Here is a 25,871-nt window from a genome sequence, read left to right as displayed (position 1 = left end):
TGATAAATATATATAAACAGAACCACTGGTTCTGTAGATGAAAAGCGTTAGGAGAGAGTTAAGAGTAGTTGGGTAGAGGGATATAATGCCATCATTCATACATCCAGGAAAATTATCTGCATGTTCTGGCTAAGGGCAGAATTTTGGCTAAGAGACTTCTGGAGGGAAAAGCCAAGAGCGAGTCCGTGCATTTACCTCTATTAGTATGTGTTTACTTTGGCTGCTGTTGAGTAAAAGGCTTGGTTAAGACAGGAAAGTGTTTCAATTTCACACCAGGGAGCCAGGCCAAGTACACAGCCCTCCTCAAGATGATAATAATCTATAAAGTGGGGATAATAACACCTACGGAACAGGATTATGAAGATTAATATAATGACATCGGGAAAGCATCTAGTTCAGTTCCAGCACATTTTAAGTGCTCAGAAAATAACAGCTATTATTCTGTTAGTTATGTATTCTGTGTGATTTTAACTGTAGAAGAATGAGCAGAATAAAGACTGGAAGAACATATCTCAAAATGTTAATGGGTGTTATCTCTGGGTGTTAGATATTCTTTGTTTTACACTTTTCTGTATTGTCTCATATGTATGTAATTTTTATTTCTATAATTAGAAAAATACACAATTTTGAAAAAAACTGTAACAATTTCTTGAACCCACTATGCAGACTTATACATGCGTAAGGCACTCTTCAAGGATTCCATCCAGTCTTCCCAAGAAGCAGTGAGATAGCTATTTTCAAACTACATTTTATAGAAGAGGAAATTGAGATACGTAAAGTTGAATGACTTGACAATGAGTTATAAAGCCAGGCTCTGAATACAGGCCTCTTAACACCGAAGTCACTACAACCAGGGATTCTTAACTGGGGTGGGAGATAAGGATGGTGATCAGAAACCCCAACTCCTTCTTCATATTCCTTCTGCCCCTGTGACACACACACACACACACACACACACACACACTCACACACACACAAAGTCGCTGACATCCTTCCCTTCCTCAATACACCATATTGGATACTGAAGGCACAGATCGTTAATTCAATGGGGGAAAAAACCAGCCTTGGGACTAGAAGATAGGAAAGTAATAGAGAAATCACATACAGACTTACCCCTAAGCTGTGGACATCAGTCTGTGTCTGGTTTTTAGTGATGTTATGTACAGTAGCCAAGCAAATCCTCAAAGGAACTTGCATCTCAGAGAATTCAGCTATAGGTATGCTAAAGCGTCAGGCTACCTAACCGAACTGGATTTTTTTGGCAACAGATGGTACCGTGCATCAGGCACATCAGGCTCTGTGGCTGGTGAGATGCCCGCAGGCTGGCTGAAACCAGCCCCAGGCCTGAATGGGTTTCAAACATGGTGGCAGGTCTGACGGGTGTACAAGAAACACTCATTATGCCCTCAACCAGGCTGTTTTCTCTGAATCTCCGCATAAAATCAGATGTCTATATTTGCCTTTGCCAAATTTCAAATTAATTATTTGCCTGTAATTTGAAGGGGGCTGTACAAATGACGGGGTCCCTGCTAGGCATAAGTGAATCAATAACAGCTCACTCTGTGCTTGCAGCATCGTTGTTCTTCTGGTCAGGTCTCAAGCAGGTGCTGGTTTTGGAGGGCTGGATGAGTTCTCTTGCACACAAACCTAATGGATATTAGAATCTTCTAAAGTCACTGTACGTAGGGACAAATCAATATCATGCTTGATCTTCGCAAACTCCCAGCAGTATGTAAAAGACTGTTTTTAGAGACATCTCACTTGAAGGTCGCCGGTTCAGTAATGAAATGGGGCACTTGTATATTTCTTGAACTGGCATGAATTTTAGCTTGGGGTGAAGCTGTCCAGGCACCATGTTGATGACTCTTTCTCATCGCTAAAGTTCTAGATCCGCTTCTTTTCTGACACAGTCTAACACCTGTCTGAACGGTGCCCAGCTGGAGAGGAAGTTTTGCTTTGCTTTAGGGACGTGACTTGGGTGGGTGACTCGAATGCATACATACCCGAAGGCCAGGGAAAGACCGCTTGTCCCTCCAAAGCTCTTAACTCACCCAGACCAGGTCATAAGCAAAGGCGAAAGGTGTGACAGAGTGGGGGTTTACAGGTTTGTATGAGGTATGATTAAAAATGAGTGACCCTAAACTACAGAACATTTTACAGCCTTTTATAGCTTAGAAAACACGTTTATGTATATTATATCATTTGATGCTCATAAAACCCTCTATCTAGGGTTTGGCAGGCATATTATGATCCCCATTTTACAGAGGAAGAATCTGAAGTTGTGTGACTTGCTGAGGGTCACACTAATATATGGCAGAGATGAAAATCCAGATTTTCTGATTCCAGATTACACGAGTGCAGTGCTTTAAAGATGTCACCTGGGAGGCTCTGCGTGTATGCCAATAGTACTGTCACCGCTCCAAACAGTTCGGAATCCCACAGGCCTAAATTCAGGGATTTGCCTTCCGATTCAGTTTAAAAAGTCCCAAAAGGAGAATAAGTATTATAATAATGTTGTTGTTTGCACACAGTAGTTGGTCAAAAAAAGGCCATCTTTACCAGACATCTTATTTATCACACTTGGCCATTTGGGGGTTTCAAAAGAACAATCTATCACCACTGAGAGCAATTAAAAAAAAGACTTTTGAAAACATTTTTTTCCCCAGCACTTCCAAGCAATTGTATGACCTGCCCTGACCCTCCCAGAGGCCTGCCCAGGGCTCTTGGACCTTAAACTCACAGGCAAGGTAAGTGTGAAATCAGCTGGTCGGCTGCTGCCACCTTGAAGCCTGAAACTCAATAAACATTGTTGACCCTGCGGCAGTTTGAGCACATTCCCAGTCCCCACCAGGCAGGGAGCTCCTCCAGGGCCCACCACACCTTCCTCTTCTCTGCATCTCCCCTCGACCCCCAGCCTTGCACAGGCCCTGATCCTTAGGTGGCGAAGGAAAAATGTCCCTGTTCCTCAATTAGTCAGCGTGTATCCCTGGGTGCCTTATCCACAGCCTGGACAATGGCTAGAAGACTAGAATAAACAAAAATGTAAAACAATACATGGAAGATTTAACATCATTAAGATGTCAATGCTACCCAAAGTAATCTACAGATTTAGTGCAACCCCTATCAAGTCCCAATGGCATTTTTTTTTTTTTTTGCAGAAATAGAAATATCCATCCTAAAATTCATATGGAATCTCAAGGGACCCTGAATAGCTAAACCAATCTTGAAAAAAGAACAAAGTTAGTGGTCTTATACTTCCTGATTTAAAAACTTATTACAAAGCCACAGTAATCAAACAGTGTGGTACTGGCATAAAGACAGACATACAGACCAGTGGAATAGAATAGACAGCCCAGAAATAAACTCTCGTATATGTGGTCAAATGATTTTTGACAAGGGTGCCAAGACCATTCAATGGCGAAAAAACAGTCTTGTTGGGGAAACTAGACATCCAAATGCAAAAGAACGAGGTTGGATCCTTACTTTATATCATATACAAAAATTGGTCAAAACGGATTAAAGACCTAAATGTAAGAGGTAAAATGATAAAACTCTTAGAAGAAAACATGGGGGAAAAGCTTCATAACATTGGTTTGGTAATGATTTCTTGGATATGACACCAAAAGCACAGGAAACAAAAGCAAAAATAAATTGAACTATATCAAAATAAAAAACTTCTGTGCATCAAAGGACACAATCAACAGAATGATGAAAAGGCAGCCTACAGAATGAGAGAAAATATTAGCAAATCATCTATCCGATAAGGGGTTAATATCCAGAATATATAAAGAACTCCTACAACTCAACAACAACAAAAAACCAAACAACCCGATTAAAAAATGGGCAAAGGACTTGAACAGATATTTCTCCAAAGAAAATATACAAATGGCCAACAATCACATGAAAAGATGCTCAACATCATTTATCATTAGGGAAATGCACACCAAAACCACAGTGAGATACCACCTCACACCCATTAGGATGGCTATTACAGAAAAAAAACCAAACAAAAAAGCCCCCCAGAAAATAACAAGTGCTGGTGAGAATGTGGAGAAACTGGAACCCTTGTGCACTATTGGTGGGAAGGTAAAATGGTGCAGCAGCTATGGCTGGCAGTATGTGTGTATATGTATAGTATGGCAATTCCTCAAAAAATTAAAAATAGAATTACCATTTGATCAAGTAATTTCACTTCTTTGTATATACACCAAAAGAGTTGAAAGCAGGGTCTTGAAGAGATATTTGTATATCCGTGTTCATAGCAGCATTATTTATGATAGCCAAAAAGTGGAAGCAACCTAAGTAAGTATCAATAGATGAATGGATAAACAAAATATTATTCAGCCTTACAAAGCAAGGAAATTGTAACACATGATACAACTTGAATGAATCTTGAGGATATTATGCTAAGTGAAATAAGCCAGTCACAAAAGGACAAATCTGTCTGATGCCACTTATATGAGGTGCCTTGAGAATTCAAATTCATAGAGACAGAAAGTAGAATGGCGGCTGCCAGGGGCTGATGGGAGGGGGAAATAGGGAGTTGTTTAATTGGTGCAGAGTTTCAGTTTTGCAAGATGAAAAGAGTTCTGGAGACTGGCTACACAACAGTGCAAATACACTTAACACTACTGAACTGTACACTTAAAATTGGTTAAGATGGTAAATTTTAAATAGCTCCTCTATTTAAAAAGATTATTAAAAATATATCAAAAATGGGGCCGGCCCCGTGGCGCAAGTGGTTAAGTGCACATGCTCCGCTGCGGCGGCCTGGGGTTTGCGGGTTCGGATCCCGGGCGTGCACAGACTTGGCAAGCCATGCTGTGGCGGCATCCCATATAAAGTAGAGGAAGATGGGCATGGATGTTAGCCCAGGGCCAGTCTTCCTCAGCAAAAAACGAGGAGGACTGGCAGATGTTAGCTCAGGGCTGATCTTCCTCACACACACACACAAAAAATATCAAAAGAAATAATATATATGACAATCTTTTAAAACTAGTGGAAAGAGATATCTATATAAATATTAATTCTTGTAGGCTCTGGAGTCTTTGTTTAATAAAGGGGGATAACTGTCCCTCTCTTGCTTGTTCTTTGTAAAATCAGAGGTAATGTATGTAAAGTGCGTAGCACAGGACCCAGCCCAGAGTAGGTTCAATAAATGGTAGCTACGACGGTTTTTACTCACTGCTGTTCCCCTGTGAGTGGCCCTGATCCACCCTCTTCACCGGGAGAGGGTGGGACCTGGGGAGGTTGGGATGGTGGGAAGTTGGAGTGGTTGCAAATATATATATATTTGATTCTGCCTGTCTGGCATCCATTGCCCTGCCTTCTTCTAAGGGCATCCCTAGTTTTCTTTGGGTAATCTCCCTTCCCTTTCTCAGTCTGTGTGGTTCAGGTGTGGTGCCTGTTCTCTCTCTTCCCCTCCCATCCCCACCCTGGTCCTCCAGGCTGGACCAGCCTATTCCTGGAGATTCCGTCACATGCCCTCCCATCTTCCCCTTGGCCACAGTGATCGGCTCAGTGATGGGCCCGTGACCTAATAATCCAGGATGATGAAACACAACCCAGGAGAATAGAAACCCTTTTCTGTGAGGTCAGAATGTGGATGGCGGAATATAAGCCTGAAACAGGAAGAAAACGAGGCCAACACAAAGGAAAGAAAATCCAAGAGATGGAGAAAGTCAGGTGATTGATGAGCAAGTTTGAATACATGGATCCGACCAAGTGTGAACCACTCCTGGAGGTTTCAGTACTTGAGCCAATAAATCCACCACCATCAGTCCCCGCCTCTCCTTTTTTTTTTTTGCCAGTGTGTTCGAATTTCTGCCATTCGTAATGGAAAGTTTTGATTAATGTAACTGGGAAAGGGATAGACCTTGAATTTATCCCCCAACCTCAATGATGTCCCCTATTTTTCTTCTGGGATGGTCCCCATAACAACACTCACCCTACGTCCGAACTCTGCCCCCTGCTTTACTTCCCGAGGATAGCCGTCGATCAGGAAGCCCTTGCTGCGGCTGCGGCTGGCCACCATGGCCTCCTGCAGGAGCGCCAGAACGATGCCCTGGAGCGGGGACAGAGTGGTCAGGACCTGAGCTCCTCCACAGAACAACAGAGAATCACCACAGGTCTCCTCAGTCATCCCATTGCGGGACGGGGAAAGGTTCAGGTGAGATGAACCGCAGCCAGCAATATACCATATTTCATCAATTCTAAATCTCGCTTTCCCCCCTACATTTTAATGTCTATGAAATTGGTAGGTGTCTTACAATCAGTGCTGGGTCATAGTTTAATTGTTAGTGTTTTTTTCTGACTCATATATTTTTACTAGTTAAATTTTACTGGGGTGTTCTAAAATAATGGCATTTAGATTAGATGAAATGTGGTGACCATATTTCCTACGGTAGCACTCATGAATTAGGCACAACAGCAGTTTAAAACTAGACCAAACATGGTATAAAATGTACGTCACCATTGATTTCTTTCCAGTAAATATTTTAGAAAATGTGACATCCACTAACTTGAGAAGACTTTCAGTAGATGTGAAGTAGCATTTTCCAGCAATATTGCTTTCTCTGTTAAAGATTTTGATTTAACTTGAGCTTACAGAAAATAAGGGAGGAGAGATACAGGGAAGCTAGGGGATGGATGCAGGAAAAATGCAACCAGTGCTCAAATGGGGAGAACGCCCTGCTCCCTGGCATCCCCTGACATCTCCTGACTGTTGGCAGGGGCTCGGGGAATGCAGCCCTCACAAGTGTGGTCAGAATTGATCCCTAGCTGATCATGAATCAACTCCTCAAGAAGTTTATATTCTCGTGAGGAAGAGATGATAGATGAACAAATAAATATATAAGAGTCAGCTAGAGAGAACTGCTAGAAACACAATTAAAGCAGAGCAAAGAGATACAAGAGTGCTGGAGGTGCTATTTTAGATAGAGTGGTCAGGGAGGGCCTCTTTGATAAATTGTGACAGGTAAGTAGAGATCTAGATGAAGCAAAGATAAATTGTGACAGGTAAGTAGAGATCTAGATGAAGCAAAGGAGCAAACTATGTGAATATACAAAGGAAGAGCCCTCAGGCTGAGGAAATAGCAAGTGCAAAGGCCCTGAGGCAGGAACAGCCTGGCTTGTGGGAGAAACAATGAGGAGGCCAGTGGCTATCAGGCAAGTGAGCAAGGTGAGAGTGGTGGGAAATATACTGGAGAGGAAGCTGGAGTCTAGAGCCACGGGAAGGACTCTGGATTTCATTCTAAGTGTGCTGGGAGCCACTGGAGGTTTCTGGGGAAGGGAATAACTCAGTTTGATAAACATTTTCAAGAAATCACTCAGGCTGCTGTGAAAAGAATAAATTGTAGGGGGTAAAAGAGTATGCACAGGAGGCCAGCTAAGAGGCAGTTGCAATGGTCTGTTCCTTTCATGAGGACCATTCTGGCTTCCAGGTGGGAAACACACTGCACCTGGTTAAAGAGGAAGCCTAAAGCTCTGTTGGTGAATAGGGACTGTATTGTTCAAGCCTTAATGACAGAGCCCAGCATGGAACCTAGGATGGCAAGGATGAATATTTTTGGATACCCATGGCATCCAGCTTCTCAGAGATGGATGGTGACTTGAAAAGAAAAAAGATACATAAAAGGGATTTTCTTTATTTAAACTACACAAGGAAGATATCCAATTTCAAGATAATGCTATCATACTTCCCAGAACTAGACCAAAACATTATTTTCTCTTTTCCAGAGGGTTCTAATTCTAGGCTCTGCTGCACCATGCTCACCTCTGCTTTGAAGATTTTAACTCTTAAGGTGGACATCAGTTTTGGGGGAAAACGAGAAACAGGCTAACGTTCAAGGGGCTGGCAGAGCAACAAGACAGAAGGAACCTGGGTCTGGACAACTTGGTCCAACAGATGGGTGGCAGTCCTGCCACCTGCCTCCAGACTGTTACATAAGAGAGAAAGAAAATACAGCTACTGTTCTTTTGGGTCTCTTTGTTCCAGCAGCTCAGACTAACTGTAACATTCCGAAAGGTCTCCCCCGGCAGGGAAGGCAGCTGTTGCTTACTGAGGGCACCAGGTCTCCACGTTCCATGATGTCTCTGATCAATTTGCTTCTTTCGGATTCTGATGACAGCTCATTACGCAGGAGCTCATCAGTTGAGAGATGTGTAAATCCATATTTTTCCACCAGCTTTTCGCACTGTGTACCTTTGCCAGAGCCTGGGCCACCTAGAAAAGAAGTCATGTATCAGACATCCGTCCCAAGTCTGTGCCTCATTTTTGACTACAGTCACTACAGTGAGCAAGCCTCAGTGCTTCCCTCACCAAGCAAGCATTGAGTACTTATGCTTTACGCAGAGCTGTGTTGGGAGCTGTGGATACAACAGAGAATGGGATACGGTCCTTCCTCTCAAAGGGCTTCCTGTCCATGGAGGGGAGGCATTACAAACAACCAACAGTTACTATGCGGTGGTCTGGTGGGGAGGAGTTCAGGCTGCTACAGGGGTGCCGAGAGGGGTGCACGACTCCATTTTGGCAGAGATGCAAGTCAGAGAAGTTTCCTGGGGAATGCAATCTGCTGATGAACTGAATCAAGCACTGACCACAGTGCCTGATACACAGTGAGTGCTCAACGAATGCTAGCTGTTAATTAAAAAAAAAGTTTCATTTTCAAACGATCACAAACTTACAGAAGAGTTACAAGTAGAGCACAAAGAACTTTCTGAAACATTTGAGAATAAGTTCCCAACTTGATGCCTCATCACTACAGAACACATTCATGTCAAGGAACCAAGCACACCCGTCTACACATCTACACCCCATTCACATTTCATTGGAATTGTCCCAATTGTCCCAATAATGTCCTCTGAAGCCAATGGATCAAGGTTAGAATCATACACTGCCTGTAGTCGTCACGTCCTCTGGTCTCCTTCCTATGGAACAGCTCCTCTGTGTTTCCTTGACACTTTGGAAGATTATAAATAGTTATTTAGTATGATTTTTTCTGGTTATTATGGTTAATTCTGAGTATCCGCCATATTCTTTTGATGACCATTACATCTTTGACTCTTTCTCTTGCCTTCCCAAGTACAACCAGAAGCTAAGTTGTAAGATTTTACATCTGAAAATAACAATAGCTAACCTTTGCCAAGAGCTCACTGTACCATGTTCTAAGCATTTATGTGTATTAATTTAAAATAATCTTAAGAAGTGCCACTGTTATCCCCATTTTTACGGACTGGGAAGCAGAGGCACAGAGAAAGTTAACTCTCTTTATGAGTTAGGCTGCACAGCTAGTAAGTAGCAAGTCTAAGTTTTGAAGCCCGGACTCTGGCTCTCAGCGGCGTTCCGTCCTCTCCTCCCTGCTGTGGCCAGGTTTACCTGGCCTCGGCTCAGGTCCTCATGCTCTCGGGTACAGCAGTCATTCTGCCTCTGCATGGGGGACGGGGGAGGCTTGGGGGCCAGCAGACCTGCTAGCAGGATGCTCTGCCTGAAAAGCACGTCACTTCCCGGCTCCATGCACTCAATGGCTTCCCATTCCCCAAGAATAAAATCCAAACTCCTTAGAGTGGCATTTCAGCCTTCCAGAATCTAGTTCCATTCAACCTCCCAAGCCTTTTCTTTTTTCTTTTCTTATCCTTGCCCGACACTGTGGTGTCCATCCACATACTGTCCCTTCAACAAGATATACTTTTCCAGTGTGGCTTTGCTCTTCCAAGTCCTCAGCCTGGAAGACCCTTCCTTCCTCCTCTGACTCTCAAGACCCTCTTGGTCCCTCAGGCCTAGATCAAATGCTTGCCCCTTCTGGCAGGAACCAGACCTCCACCCTCACCTCTGTTGGAGCGAGTGCTATAAACAGCACCCGGCTGCTCCCAGCCTGTCCTACGCCTAGTCTCCAGCTCACTCACTAGGACAGCACCTTGCACACAGTAGGTGCTCCATAAATGCCTCATGAATCGAGGTTTTCCTGTTAAAAGGGAATATTTAACATTAAAACGCAAAACATGATGGAGATTTTAGCATGGTAGCAGGGATTTGTGACTTATTCTGCAATTTCCTGGTTTGCCTCTCTTCATATTCAAAGCTCCTTTCTCAGAACAGTTGGCGACTTCCCTCTTGAGGGACAACCTTAGCTGTTGTCTCTCCTTAGTAGAAGGGCCTCTCATTCCCTCTCCTTTGCTTTGGCAGAAAATCCAGGAAAGGCCCACATTTTCTGTCCTCTGCTCATCCGTCAGCTGCCGTAAGCCAGATGGGGAGGGTTCAGACCTCTCACAGTATTGTCACGGATGGACTAGATGTAATAGGAAAACAGCAATTACGGAGGCTTGCAAAAATCATGTGGGCCACTTAGAAGGAGCAGCCAATGGCCAGCTAATGCTACGTCGGCTCCAAGCACGATGACTCCTGCCTCCTGAGAGAACAGAAGCTGAGAGCGTGGGGGCAAGAGAAGGCCATTCAGGGAAGAAGTGCTTCCAGAAAACGAGTAAGGGGAACAGAGGGCTGGGCTCCTGCAGAGGCCAGGAGGACTTCTGTGGCCGGATTTACCTAGAAACTCTTTTCCCGGGATGGCTGGAAGCCAGTCATGTGGAAAAGATATTTTCAGACTTGGCTTACAAGGCAAAAATGCCGTGTTCCAATTATTTTCTTCCTTCAACATCCTACTAATACGACTGTTATAGTTTTTGTCCCTCTAAAATGTTATTTAATAAATCTTGACACAAAGGCAATTAAAAAATCTTCAGCTGAGATTAGTAACAGCTGTGTGTTAAACAGCGGCCGCTGCCCCAGTTAGAAACCTTTCGTGGGAGCAACAGCTGCAAATTCTTAGCATTCTTTAGCCAAATTGTGCCGGCACCGTGGAATTTTAAGTAATCTGCACAATGGCTTGATTCTTCCCAGGGCTCCAAACTGGAGAACAGAGTGATTTTTATCGCTGTGGTGAAGGCACAAAAACCACTAGTAAAATATGAATTTTCATATACCATCACTTACATGTCTTGGAGGTCTTAACTTATGACTTTTAAATAAAAAACAATTGGGCCTTGATATCCTTCCAGGATAATTTGTTACATGGAAAAAATCTTTTGAGGTGCCACATATCAGAATGAGGGGGCTGTGTTCTCTGGTGACAAGATGACTGATGGCAGATGAGGAGCTGTCACATTTACTGTCATCACGCTGATTTTGAGTGTATCGTTACTCAAGGCCTAACCCCCTAAGCAAACCTGTACACGAGACCATGTGGTGGATTCACAAAGAGAGTCTAGAATCTGAGATTCCATTTGAAGGGGTCTGTCAACATCTCAAAAAAAAGGTGAAAACTCTTTATTCTCAACCTCCAATGTAATTTAAAATTTTTTCCTTGTGAGGCCAAAGGTGCTACCTTGTGAAGAGTGGAAATCTTGTGAACTCCCACTTCACAGCTCAGGGTATCACTTCTCCCTGAGGTTCCCACAGCGCGGCACTGGGACGGGAGAGGTGCCCGCAGGAGACCCGCGAGCCCAGGGGGCCCACGGCTGTATTCTCGCTCGAGCATTCTCTTTGCTACCTGGTGTTCTTTGAGGTGGCACTGACAAGTGGCATCCCCTCAGCATGCCACCTGGACCACGTTTTTCCAGGGTGCCTTTTATTTACGGGAGCAATCGTCTCTCAGGAGACAGCTTGTGGATTCATGAGCTGGGCCCTGCAGGAGAAGACCTGCTTTCCCAGCAGCTGTGGCAGGGGGCTTGGCCTCAGGATAAAAAGAACGAATGGCAAAGCTGGTGTGTTACAGCACCTGCTGGGCTCAGAAAGAAAGCCCCAACAAATACAGATGTCAGGCAGATAATCAGCTGAATCCCAAATACAAACCAATGCATGCATGTAAGTTTCTGTTACACTTTTATTTTTAAATATTTTAAATAGTACTGGCATAGAGTAGGTTATAATGTCCTTTGCTGACATTTTATTGTATCTTGTTAACTACATAGGGTGCAACCTGGAATTAAGCATGAGGTCTATTAATACAGCTCTTCATTTGACAAACGTCTGTTGGGCAGCCACTATAGGTCAGACACTGTGCTGAGTGCTGGGAATAAAAAGACTCCGAGGCCCTGTCTTTTCCATCAGAGAACTCACAGTCTAATGGGAAGGGTGACGGGGAGCTCAGCACCACAGCAGTATGGTGGGGCTGTGAGCCCGGTCTGTAAACCCTACTGCAGAAGCATTGGGAGGGGCTCCTCGCCCAGGCAGGGGAAGGGTAATTAACAAACAGGCATAATTACCTTTGCCAACATAGGAGACATGTGGAAAAGAAGAGCATAAGGTTGAACTTGGTACCTTCAGTAACGTGACTTGGAGCAAGACAGGGTCCTGCGGAGAATGGCGGGAAGGGGAGGAGTGTGATGCATTGGGAAGGGCACGGGACAGAGGGATCTGGCAATACACCCTGGCTCTGTCACTTACTAGTCGTGTGGCTAAGGGTGAGTCTTAATTTCTCTGAGCCTTACTTTCCTCATCTGTAAAATGGAAGGAAGTAAGAACCAACTCTCTGCCTCATTCTACCTGTGACTCTCCTTCCTCCTTACCTCCCATACCCGACCAGTGGCTAAGCTCTATTGAGTCCACTTTTGAAAAGTTTCTGAAATCTGTCCCTTTGTCCCAAATCTCATTGAAAATTTCCCTTGCCCCATCTCTTTGCCAAAAAATTGGTGCTTGGTAAATGCCACTTACAATGAGAGTAGTACTTACAACTCATCCCTCAGCTCTTCCTGAGTTACATCTGCAGGGTGTCATCCAGCATATCAAGGTCTGAATTAAACACAATCCAAAAACAAGTACGGAGACTAGCCCCCATCACTTTGAGATGTCCAGACCACTTGCAGATGATTAAGATATATATCAGTGTGTGTTTATACACACACACACACACACATACATATAAATTTGACAGTATATGTACAAATACATGTATCTGGTTTAGAAAACTCATTAAGTTTATTTTCTCTAAGGCAAAGCAGAGGGGACAGCATTTTCTAAGTTCTAATGGCCATCAGCAAAGCTTTCCAGGCCTTAATTCCCATCCCATCCAGCCTCAGAGTTCTTTAAACCTCTTCAGCACCAATGACCGCATCACTAACCCAATTTCAGCTCCCTGTTGATCTGACTGAGGGCTATCCTCACACTCTGATCACATCTTCCTCCCCCTTTCTCTTTCCCCTTGACCTCACTTCTTCTCAACCTGCTCTCTGCCCTCATTGTGACCTCACAGAATTGGTCCATTTCTTTTGGGCTCCACTTACCTCCTTGACTAGCTGGACACTAGGCCCTTTCTAGTAACTTTGAATCCTTCGCCCTTTGAATTCTATTGTGACTGCCGTGAGAACCACCAGCCTGCTCTCTCTGCACAACCCACCACTTCCTTTATCTGCATCTACTCTGGGTTGCCAAGAATTCCTAGAGAAAGTAAGAAAACCGAGTCAACTGGGTCATGCTACCTAACTTCACAATAGCTTTTAATGCTTCTTGGCAAATGTATTCCTCTTTTGCTGATACCAAATTGGATGTCCATGGATGGATTCTAGTATATTTCTCCATTGTTCTCAAATCCTCGAACATATTCATATTCCTCTCACTCTTATCAGGCATCTTTAATCCTCCTATTCACTAAGCAGGTGAAGATTATCTTCTTTCCTCAACATTTTCCAAACATGTGTGTCTCATCCTTTGTCCTCCATCTCTCCTTTCTCCTGTTTGGAAGACTTTATACAACTATTCAGCCTAAGGCTAACTTCTCTGCCTTGGCTCTTGAAGCACCTTGGCATTTTCCTTCACAGCATTTTTCACAGTATATGATAAACTATCGTCTATCTATCTATCTATCTCTATCTCTCTATCTCTCTCTCTCATCATCTATAGTTTACTTAAAATCTGTCTTCCATATTAGACTCTATGGCCCACAAGCACAGGATATGGGTGTGCTTTGCTCACCATGGTGCCCAAACACAGTGCCTGAAACACAGCAGACACTACATAAGTGGCTGAAAGAATAAATAATTTAATGATGAATTGATCCTCTCCTCCTGCCTGCTCCAAAAACTTGATCTTCTCTTTCTTGTCGCCATTAAATTTATTCCTCTCAGCTGGCACCATCTCTTCTGTATAGCAACACGCTTGGTTATCTCCAATCCAAATGAAAATATTTCCACCATTGTCTGCATCCTCTAGTTGTGTTTATATTCTTTCCCTTTATTTTAGTACCTGAAACTGCCTGTGTCCATTGCCTCCTCTTTTATTGACTCCCTATCCTCTCACAAGCTACCTTCTACTGTCATCACTCTCCAAAATTGATCTTTTAAAGTTCTACAGTGATTGAATAATTGTCATATTATTTAATGACGTTCTTCTAGTCTTTACTATCTTTGACTCTTTAGTAGCATTTAGTACCTCTGACAAACATCTTGAAATTCTCTCCTCCCCTGGCTTCCAGGACACATGGTTTGCCCACATTCCCTCTCTTCCTTTGCCAGACTGAAGCTCACAGAGAGTAGAAACTGCTTTATGTGTGTTGGTATCCCCACAGAACTTTGCACTGTGTCACAGCAATTGTTAAATACAGTCAATGTCTAGGAGCCCTGTGGCCCCACAAAAGTGACAATTCTATTCTCTTTCACATAAAAGGAACACTGGATCAAAGGACTCAAGTTCCAGGTTCACATCTCAGACCTTTATCTGGATCAAGTCACTTATCCTCTCTGAGATTCAACTTCTTCAATTACAAAATATGGATGATCATAATGTCTATTTGTAGTGAGGACAAAATGGGGTAATAAAAGTAAATTGCATGGAACAGTAGCTGGCACAATGAAACACTCAATAAGCATCATGACTATTATCTGTAAAATGAGGCGGCTAGCATTAGTGATGCTTAAAAGTCCTCCCAGCTCTACCATTCTATGATTTTACAAAGATTAGACACAGCATTTTTATAATGTGGTGCTATTTTAACATCTTTAAAGATGGAGAGTCTTCACAGTTATAGCTTGTGAAGGTATCAAATATCTTTTGTAAATCAGGTTATCCTATTTTTAGATATTCTGCAGAGTTTATCTACCTCTTGAAATATTTCTTTCTCTCTAAATGAAAATGGGCTCCAGGTTTTTGTGACTGAATGATTCCCTTCGGAGAAAAGCTATTATGCCATCAGATCGTGAACTGACTGTGCCCTAGGAACGTTCCTTGGCCACTGAGGGCCTGTGAGTCACCTTAAACATTCCGTCCCTGGGATGAACCACACTGGGTCTCAGCCGGCTGTTGCTGTGACTGACTCTCTCTGACCAGAAACAGTTAAGAAAAATAGAACTTACTCCTCAAAGACAACATCTCTATTAGTTCTGAAACGCACTGCTACTTCAGGTTATTTGGTGAATAGGATGAAATATGCTAGTGATAGGGTCAGCTGAAGGTTATGGAAGAAATTTACACGGGACTAGGACCTTCTTGGTGGTGGGATTGTGCCTTGTTTATCGGTGCCTAGTGTATAGCAGGCGCTTAATAGTTGTTAGAGCAATGAATGGATGGATGGATGAATGGATGGATGGACGGATGGATGGATGGATGGTGAATGATCTGGGAGCTTTAGGGAGGTAGCCCTGTGCATACCATTGGGAGGTAAGGAGACTTTGGTTCCAGACCATTCCTGCTTTGAACTAGATGAGTGATCTTGGGAGAGTCTCTTTGCCTCCTTGGATGTTAGCTTCCTTGTCTGTAAACTGAAGAGTCTGGATTACACGAGTGGCTTCCTGTGTTATTTTGTATCACTCTTCCTAAATATTCCAGCTTTCCTTCCACAGTGTTCCTCCCTGAGGAAGGATTATTCATCCCCACCTTTTTGAACTTAAGAGTTCCCAAGTGGCTTGCTTTGGCCAATGAAACGTGGGCAGAGGTGGATGTGTATCACATTTAGGCAGAGGTTTCTATACTCAGGATGTGGTTTTCCACGTCTCTTTTCTCTTTGCCGTGATACCAGCAATGTTTCTGATCTGAGGGGCTCAATCATCATGCCGCTGATGAACATGGAGCATTAGTCCAGAAGAGGAGAAGAGGAGGAAGAGGAGGAGGAAGAAGAAGAAGAGATATCTTTATTGTTCTACACCACAGAGATTTTTAGGAGGGCTTATTTGTTACTCTAGCATAACCTGGCTTTTTCTGACTGATACTTTCCCAAACTTGACTGTGCATCAGAATCACCTGGGGAGATTTAAAAAATTCCTGAATCAGTACATCTCTGAATCTCTGGGTTGAGGCCTGGAAATTTATAGTTATAGGAAGTTCCCTAGGGAAAGTGTACAGATACCTGCAATTTACTTTGAAATGTGTAAGGGAAAAAAGATGTGTTGATGGATGGATAAAGGGATGGACAGAGGGACACACATGTCATAAAATAAGTTATAGTAAAATGTTAATGGTAGAATCAGGGTGGTGGGTATACAAGTGTTCACTGTAAAATTCTTTCAGCTTTGCTGAATGTTGTTTTCTTATTTTTGTAATAAAAAGAGATGATCGTTAAAAAAACTCCCCAGGTGACTCTGACGACTAGCCTGATTTGGAACTTCTACATGAGATAATCCATGGAAGGCAATCTGCTGTAAAGTCCCCAGTGGTCCTTGCAGAGGGTCTTGGTTGATAGTTCTTTTAATGTTTACAATGTAATAATGCTGAGACAGTGGATCTGTCATGAATGAATATTTGTTACGATGGTTAATAAACATCCTCATTGCCTTATCAAGAGCAGAGCCATCCTCTCTCCTGCTGATGAGGTGACTTTCTGTTTTCTCAGCATCAAGCGGAGAGAATAGGAGGGGAACTGATTTTGTACCAATGGAGTAATTCAGAGACAATCATGTTTGAGAAGTCACTGCAGACTGGTCAGAGAAAGACATCTGGTTCACAATGCTTTGGCTTGATACTGGATCTAATAAGTATCTACTCTATTTGTAAAAATTCACTTAATCCTAACAACAACTATTTGAACAAGCTACTATTTGTAACCTTATTATATAGGTTAAAAATCTGTGCCCAGGGGCCAGCCTGGTGGTGTAGTGGTTAAGTTCGTGCGCTCTGCTTTGGCGGCCCGGGGTTTGCAGGTTCGGATCCAGGGTGCGGACCTACGCACCGCTGATCAAACCATGCTGGGGCGGCATCCCACATACAAAATAGAGGAAGATGGGTGCAGATGTTGGCTCAGGGGCCAATCTTCCAGGCCAAAAAATAAATAAATAAATAAATAAAAATATGTGCCCAACAGCCAACTGTGCCCTGGTAACCGCTAAACTCTACAGTCTCTCATATGTAAGACTAGTCTGGAAATCAGACAGACCTGCTTTTCAGAAATGCACTGTGCCGTCTTTAGTCATCAGAGTGGTCACTGGCAGCTGGCTTTCCTCCTGGCCCCATAGGGTTGCCAGATGAAATACAGGACGTCCAGTTAAATATTGCATAAGACATGCTTATACTAAACACTGTCAACGTTTATCTAAAATTCAAAGTTAATGAGGTGTCTTGTATTTTTATTTGTTAAATCTGGCAACCCTATCAGGCCCCACCGCCTAATAGCCTGGAGACTTTAGGGACATGATTCCAGCTCTGTTCTGACAACTCTAACAGTCTATGATTCTGGATTCATTCAGCTAAAACCCACCACAGGCAGAGCGAGATGTGTGAAATGTCTAACTCGGACAAGATTCTGAAACCGGATTCCACGACTCTAGTGCTCACACAGACAGAAGACAAAGGAGGTTCAGGTCTTGAGTGAGAGGAAACGGCAGACACCATGGTGGTGATTCCTAAGCATTTCCACCCCATACAAGCTCACAGCACCCTAACCCCATCTCCAGACAGGGACAGGACAGGATTTCCAAACCGCCCCAAGGAAACACCACTCAAAATCCCGTCCTTCCCTTCTTCCCCCGGAGGTCTCCGGGACCTGTACCATGCCCAACTCACCAAGCACATTCATTTTTTTAAACTTATAGACTGGAGCCTTCCAAAAGCTGCTTCGGTCAGGCCCTGCTTATTTGGGTCACTGAATTCTTGGAATTCATTCCACTTGGAATTCATTCATCTGGAGTGCTCTGCCTCTTCCAGGTTCCTATTTTGTAGTCCCTTCACACCATGATCTTAGGCATGTATAAAATGAATATAATAGGCAATTTATAAACTTAGCCTCTCCTTTCTATTTTTTCCTTTTTTTAAAGAAAATAGTTTTTCTCTACTGTAAAAGAAATATATGCTCCTTGTTGAAGATTTAAATAATTCAGAAACGTAAAAAGAAGAAAAATCTCCCATAATCCCACTCCCCAACAGTAATCGCCAAGATACATTTTTTGTTGTTTCTTTGCAGCTTTTTTTCTACACTTGGTTTTCTGGTTTGATTTTCATTGGGAATCCGTCTGCTCTAATATTTCTCCTCTTTGGGCTTCTGTATTTTCATCTGAAAATAAGCTTGTTGGGCTAGATAAATCCAAGGTCACTTTCAGCACTACCATTCTGTGTTTTTGTCTTTGTCAGAGAACTTGGAGAATATTTGTGCTTGCAGTCTATTTATGTCCTGTAAAAGGAAGTGAGGACATTTAAGACAGGTAGAGACATTTGTGGTGAATGTGAGTTGGACTCCATCTGGGGTTTTGTGTTCAATTTTGGGTCACATCACGGAAACTGGAAGTCTTACGTGCTGTGATGGGAATGTAAAATCGGTACAACCTTTCTGAAGGGCAATTTGGTAATATAAGTCAAAAGTCTTAAAAGTTTTCACGTCAGTGGATTTATCCTAAGTGAAAAAAAATCACTGTTTTAGTTACATGGATATTCATTACAACATTTTTAATGAAAGCAAACAATTGGGGGAAAATGCACGACAATGGGAATAAACTGAGTAAGTGATAATAAAGCAATACAAAGGAATAGTATATAGTCATTAAAATGATGTATTGAAAGAGGACAGATACAAACAAATACATACAGTAAGATTCCATTTATACAAAGTTCAAAGATATCTATGACATTCCTTGCAGGGGGCAATGAATAGAAGGGGGCACAGAGAGCGTTCTGGGCTGCTGGTTATGTTCAATTTCTTGATCTGTGTGTTGGTAAGATGGGTGTTTCTACTTAGTGAAAATTCTTCACGCTACACACTTATGGTTTGAGTGCTTCTCTATTTCAAGTCAATTACGAACAAATTTTTTTAAATGACTTAGTATATTCGGTTTCATAATCTTGGAAAGACACGATATTTTGTTAAGTACAAAAAGTAGGTTTTAAACTTGCATGATCTCATTTTGATGAAAAATGTATATTTAAAAATATGTACATAGTAAAAAACTAAGAGGAATATAAATCAAAATCTTAATAGTATTCATTCCTAGGCTTTGGGATTTTGGGTGAGTTGTGGTTGTTGATACCTGTTTTCTAGAATGAAGATGTATTATTTTTGTAAAAAGAAAAGAAATCCATAAATTAAAAAAAATTGTAGTCAAGCTGTTTTAGGAGAGATCTTGGCCACGTGTGTCCAAAGAGACAGGAGGGAGTGGGAAATGATAAAAGCAGAATTTATTCATTCATTCCGTAGTAAATATGGAGACTCCATGAGAGTGAGGGACTGTGTTTCAGTACTGAGGACATAAAGATGAGAACACAGTGCCCTGCTCTCAAGGAGCTTACAACCTATAAAATAGCAGATGAAGCTGGAGGTTCTTAATCAGATGAAGATGTGACTCACAGGACAGTTATAAGTGTTTTCAAATATTTGAATGGCTACAATGGTGGAGAGAAAGCTGATTGGTTGTGCGTTGCTCTGTAGGGCAGGACTGACCTAGACAGTGGAAGTTTTGACAGAGCAGGTTTAGACTGAGTCTCAGGAAGGCCTTCCTAAGGCCAGCAGCTGTCCAACAGGAGAGACCCTCTCGTCCGCGGGGGCCCGAGCAGATGCTGCCATTGCCCTCCACTAGGGCTCAAGGCTACGATGGCCCCATCTGAGTTCACCGACACCACAGTGGGGCACGAGAGGAGGGGTGGCATTATTGAGGCTTTGGTGGGTGGCCCAAGAGCCACTGCTGGGCAGCGCCAGAAAACGCACTTCAAAAGGAGGGCTGCAGCCTCTGCCCACTTGCCAGGCTGCTGTCCTGGCTTGGAGAGTGGACTATAGATCTCTTGGGGGCCCAGCTTAATTCTACTTTCTACTGCTGCGTGGACATTAGTGGTTGTACCCCCTCCACAAAGGAGCATCCTCTGTCTATTGTTTTGGTAAGCTCAATCCTACCAAGGATGATTAAAAACCCAAACATTTTTTTTTTTAAGTCAAACCCACTTTCCCTGCAGCCAGAGTGCATTAGACGCTGATGTAGAAACACAATATCTATTTTCTCCTTCTTTCTGAAAAATTAAACCTTATGATTTTTGTTTTTTTTGTGAGGAAGATCAGCCCTGAGCTAACATCTGTTGCCAATCCTCCTCTTTTTGCTGAGGAAGATTGGCCCTGGGCTAACATCCGTGCCCATCTTTCTCTGCGTTATATGGGACACCTGCCATAGCATGGCTTGATGAGAGGTGCGTAGGTCTGCACCCAGGATCCGAAACTGTGGACCCCGGGCCCCTGAAGCAGAACGAGTGAACTTAAGCACTATGCCACCAGGCTGGCCCCAAACCTCATGACTTTTAAATGGGCACATGGCTTCTTGGAATACAGACTACATTTACCAGCCTCCCTTGCAGGTAAAAGTGTCTTTGTGACCAATGGGATATAAGCAGAAATGGTGAATACAACTTCCAGGAAGTGTCCTTGAAGGGAAGAAGCATGTTCTTCCCCCCCCATTTCCTCTTCCTGTTTAATGGACTTAGGACATAATGGCTGGAGCAGGAGCAGCCATTTTAGCACATGAGGTGACTCTGGAGAGACCACATAGAAGAGTAACAAAATATAAGGAACTTGAGTCTTTCAGACCATAGCATGTCATACCATTCCTATGACAGCTTTCACCTAGAATGTTACGTGAGAGAGAAATTTCTACCTTGTTTAGCCAGAGTTATTATTTTTAAAAACTTACAGCTAAAAATAATCCACACTGATTCAGACTCCATATAGGGCTAATTGTTTTTTTATTTTTTTTGAGAGGAAGATCAGCCCTGAGCTAACATTCATGCTAATCCTCCTCTTTTTGCTGAGGAAGACTGACTCTGAGCTAACATCTATTGCCAATCCTCCTCCTTTTTTTCCCCCCAAAGCCCCAGTAGATAGTTGTATGTCATAGTTGCACATCCTTCTAGTTGCTGTATGTGGGATGCAGCCTCAGCATGGCCGGACAAGTGGTGCGTTGGTGCGCACCCAGTACTGGCTGCCTCCCGGGCCGCCAGTAGCAGAGCGCGCACACTTAACCGCTAAGCCACGGGGCCAGCCCAGTGCTAATTGTTATTAGTTATTCTATTATTCATAAGATAGTGAATGCCCTGTCACTTAAAGTATTGAAATTAAGGCTGAATGATTATTTGTCAGAGATGCTCAAGATTCATTTCCTAAGTTGGTTGGGGAATTAAGCTAGAATGACCTCTCTCTGAGCTCTGTGCTTCTCCTGCCAGGGAGGAGCGAGGAAAGTGAGCGCAGTCTCTCATTTTAGACCTTCCGGTGATGGTGTGCAGTGCTGGGGTTCACATTTCAATGCATGCTTCTTCTTTCTTTGGAGAGGACTTGAAAACAAGGGCTCTAATCAATTATTTTTGCTTGGTCTGAGATACTTCAGATGCAAACCTTTTCTAAGTGTGCATCTTCCCACCGCTTTTCCCTGAGAGCATTAAAAAGAACCCAAACCCATAAAACTAGAAGAGCAAATATGAGAAGTATATGGGCAAATTCACCAAGGGCGGTTTTCCCTCCTGGTGCTTCCTCGCCTGCACCAGCCTGGACTGGTCCTTGGTCCACATCACTTCCATCACGTCATTCCTCTGCCTCCCGGGCTTCTGTGATCTTGCCCCTCTCCTTCCTCTTCCTGGGCCATGAGGGGTATGTTCCTACTACTGTAATTTGTTCCCTACTTACAATCTCCCTTCTTGGAACCCCTCTCTCCTCAGCCCTCTCTCAAATGTAGAGGACCCCATCGGTTCTCTGAGGCTCCCCTGGGTTCTCAGCTTCTCCAGGAAGGGGCTCCCACCATTCAGCCATGTGCTTTCTTTGTCCTCCCATCCCTGCTAACACTCACGGAAGAGCTCCTCTGTCAGCTAATTCTACACTGTCCTGTATTGGTTCTAAAGTTTTCAGAAGCATCAATTCGTTGCTTCATCAAACAGATTATAAATAAGCTCCTTGAGGGGTGGGGACATTAAAAATTTTTAAAAAAATTCTCCCCTGTACTTACCGCAGTAATGATCATAATTCAGCCCTTTCTTGCTCTGCTATCTTTAATGACAGTTTAACAACACATCAACTCCAGTCCAAGCTCCCTTCTTTGAAGGATGGTAACAGTCAGAATCGGTACCGCGAATGCAATGATGTGCTAGCTGTGTCTTTTGTATTTTGCTTCCTGACATCTATTCCAGCTACATAGCGCTGGACTGCAACGGGATTCTGATACAGAAGCCGTATGCTACCCCACTCAGGAAGTTTACCAAAAGCCATGTTTTTTTTGCTTTTTGGTGGGAAGGGGCCAGGAAGACTTTATAACGACTCCATTGATTGTTCAGGAGCCATCCAGAGGAAGAGTCTCTTAGTTATGGTTGGTTCTTAAAAAATGGTCAAGCCCTGTAGTTTTACTTCAAACCTCTGCTCTTGTCATTATGACTCAGAGATGGTTATTGGTAGAAGACAGGTTAATACACTTATTTCTGACAACGGGTCTTTATTTACCACAACTGAGCTTGAGGAACTTGGGGACAGTAACTTTATCTGAGCTGTCATCACCTTCCATTCCATTTCCATCTCTTCATTCATTCATTCATTCTAAAGACAAATATTGAATGCTACTAAGTGCCAGGCATCCTGACAGATGCTGCAGAGACAGCAAGAAAAGGAAAAAAAAAAGGGCATGATCTCTGTCATCTAGGAGATTTACTAAAAAACCATTCTCCAATCAAGGGTCATCATTGACTTCAAGCAAGTGGTCTGTGGAAGAGGTTCGCAGGGGCAGACTCTAGGAGACTGCTGGCTGGGCTTGGTCAGGTTTCTCACTGCTTAACATTCTCTTCCTTTCTCAACAACAGATGTTGGAATGAGGGGCAGTCTCAGGCCTTGTCTCAACCGCTCCACCCAGACCAAGCTGAGGACTTCCAAGAAAAACAAGACTGTGTTCTGCGTGCTGTTCTGCTCACACCAGCTTTCCACACAATTATGATAAGAGTTAGTCCAAGCAGGGAATACGCAAGGGACCAAACAGGTTCCTTCCACTTTAAACTGAGGTCATTTGGCTGGTGTGGATGGGTGGTTGGTGTCTGGCACTAACTCGGTGATCCACTTTCTGGTAGAAGGCACATCTCGAAGCACAGTAGAACCATGAGGAACATTGCCTTCAAGGTCAGTGCCCCAGACCATATGAGAAAAAAACATCAGCTGGGTCACAGGACCATGTCATGGTAAACTGAGCTGCACTCAGTTACAAGAGGAGAGAGCCTTGACCACTGCTGGTTGGTTTAAATACGTTTCACTTACAGCTAAAAAGTTGCTCTGAGACTCTCGGTTCTGGAGCCTGGAGCAAAATGAGTGGGAAATACCTTGGGAATATTACATTTAGGAAGGCCAAAACAGTCACTGTCCCCTTAACCACTGGCCTGTTATTCTGCTTCATTCCCCAAGGCTAACTATGGCCTCCTAGTGTAAAATCGCTGTCGTGTTATCGTAAACAATGGCAGGTATGTGTCCACAGAGGAAATGGCAGCCTATTGGCAGGTTTAAGCCCGAGGCCTAAGAGACCCTTCCTCAGTTCCACTTGCCCTGATCCCAGCCAACCACAGCTGCTCAAGGGAAACACACTTAACAGGTCAGTCCCTTAGGGAGGTTCAATTTTGACAAATGACACCAGAAACAGATACAGGAACTTACCCAACTTCTTGACCTTCGTTATGGCTCCCCTATCTGGTAGGCATTCTTTCCTTGTTCCAATTCACTTCTGTTCCCATTCTCGTTTCCCCTTTCTCAGGATCCTCTCTTTCTTATTGGTTGTCTCCCCTCACTCAGCGTATAATAGTCATAATGAGAGCTAATGCTTGTTGAATATTTACTAAGAGCTCTGTGATACGTGTTAACTCATTTCCTCCTCACATCAACCCTAGGACCTAGCTACGATCATCGCTTTCACATTACAGGTGAGGAAACTGAGGAAGAATGGGTTTAAGGATGTTGTCCAAGGTCACACAGCCAGGACATGGTGGGGCTGGGATTTGAACTCAAGTAGTTCATGCTCTTGACTAGAGTCTGTACCGCCTCGCTTTTATATAAATGTGCTTGACTCCCTCATAGTTTAAAAACATTCCGCTACTGACATTCCTTTCCCTTTAGATACTGCTCTCAGACTTTCCTTTCTCTTAGAGTCGTTTCATGAAAGTGTAGTCTGTATGCGTCCTCATTTCCTTATCTCCGATCACCCCCGAACCTACTGGCTTTACTCCTTTCGGTTCCACTGGAACTGCTCTCACCAAACTCACGAATAACTCTTTGGTTGCCAAACCCAACTGACAACTTTCATTACGTTTTCTTTAACCTTTCCCAGATGGAAACTGTCTCCTCCCTTGCCTTCTCTGACACCATTGGCTCTTGATATTCTGCTTTTCTCTCGTTCTCTCCTCCGTTGGCTCTGGCATGGGTGTTTCTCAGACTCTAGGTCCCAGCTTTCCTCCAGCCTCACTCTGCCTAAGCTCGCTGGGTGATCCCTCGCACATATATGTGGTTTCACCCACCAGTGATATGCACATCTGTATCTACAGCCAGAGCTTGTATTTTGGGTACCAGTTCTCAAAAACTTCTTGTTTAATGGATATTACCTCATGGACGTCCCATTAGCATCTCAATCTTAAAATGTTTAAAACTGAACTCTTCATCGCTCCCTCAAAACCCATTTCTTCGCCAAATTCCTTATTTCCTTGAACGGCACCTCTGTTCACCTGTTGGTCTAAACCAGTCACTTCTGAGTCATGTTAATTCCTCTCATTCACCTGCACATACAATGGATCTTTATGTCTTGTTGCTTCTACTTCCTAAAATCTCTTGGATCTCTTTCTTCGTTTCCACTTCAACTGCCTCCTTGTTCCTCATCTGTATGACCATCCAGACGACCTCTCAGCTGGCCCCCCTGCTGCAGCCGAGACTCCCTCTCACTGCTGACAGAGGGCTCTCTCTGAAATCCAAATCTGACGACATGTGACTAAGAGCCTTGACAGGTCCCAGCTGTTACAGGATGAAGTTCATATTTCTTAGCCCGGCATTTTCAGTCTTCCATGCCCCAGACTTTGCCTCCGTCTCCAGCTCTGCCTCTTACCACTTCCCATGCCCTCACCTCTGAGACTCTCTCTTGCACACTTGTTCCATCTCCTTGATGTGGGCCCACTCCAACTTTCTTCTCACCTAGCACTTGACCAATTCCTTTTCTTCCTCAGGACTCAGCTCTGACTTCCCCTTTCTGCCCCCACTTCAGTCTTTCTCTCCATCACCTGTGCCTCTGCCGTGGCATATATCAACATGAGCTCCTTGAGATTAGGGAGCCTCGTCTTTCATCTTTGCAGCTTAGGCCTGTCACTTTGCTGATATATAGTAGACACTCAATAAATGTATCAAACGAATTAATGAAAGTCACCCAAAGGAATATATACCTAATGGAAGCATTTAATATAGCAGTGAGAGAATATATTTATAATAGGGGAGTTAAGC

General features: G+C 43.5%; 1 protein-coding gene across 1 annotated transcript in view; it reads right to left on the bottom strand.

Annotated features, from left to right (window-relative positions):
• AK5 (adenylate kinase 5) overlaps positions 1-25,871 on the bottom strand; it is a 228,669-nt gene that overhangs the window by 25,391 nt on the left and 177,407 nt on the right. Inside the window, exons 11-12 of the mRNA XM_058538359.1 lie at positions 8,061-8,224; positions 5,948-6,064 (exon numbers count right to left, since the gene is read on the bottom strand). Coding sequence (XP_058394342.1) covers positions 5,948-6,064; positions 8,061-8,224 — 281 coding nt within the window. The remainder of the gene's footprint in view (positions 1-5,947; positions 6,065-8,060; positions 8,225-25,871) is intronic.

The sequence above is a fragment of the Diceros bicornis genome, chromosome 4 (assembly GCF_020826845.1).
Source record: "Diceros bicornis minor isolate mBicDic1 chromosome 4, mDicBic1.mat.cur, whole genome shotgun sequence".
NCBI classification, from domain to species: domain Eukaryota; kingdom Metazoa; phylum Chordata; class Mammalia; order Perissodactyla; family Rhinocerotidae; genus Diceros; species Diceros bicornis.
This window is presented reverse-complemented; position numbering and strand designations above follow the sequence as displayed.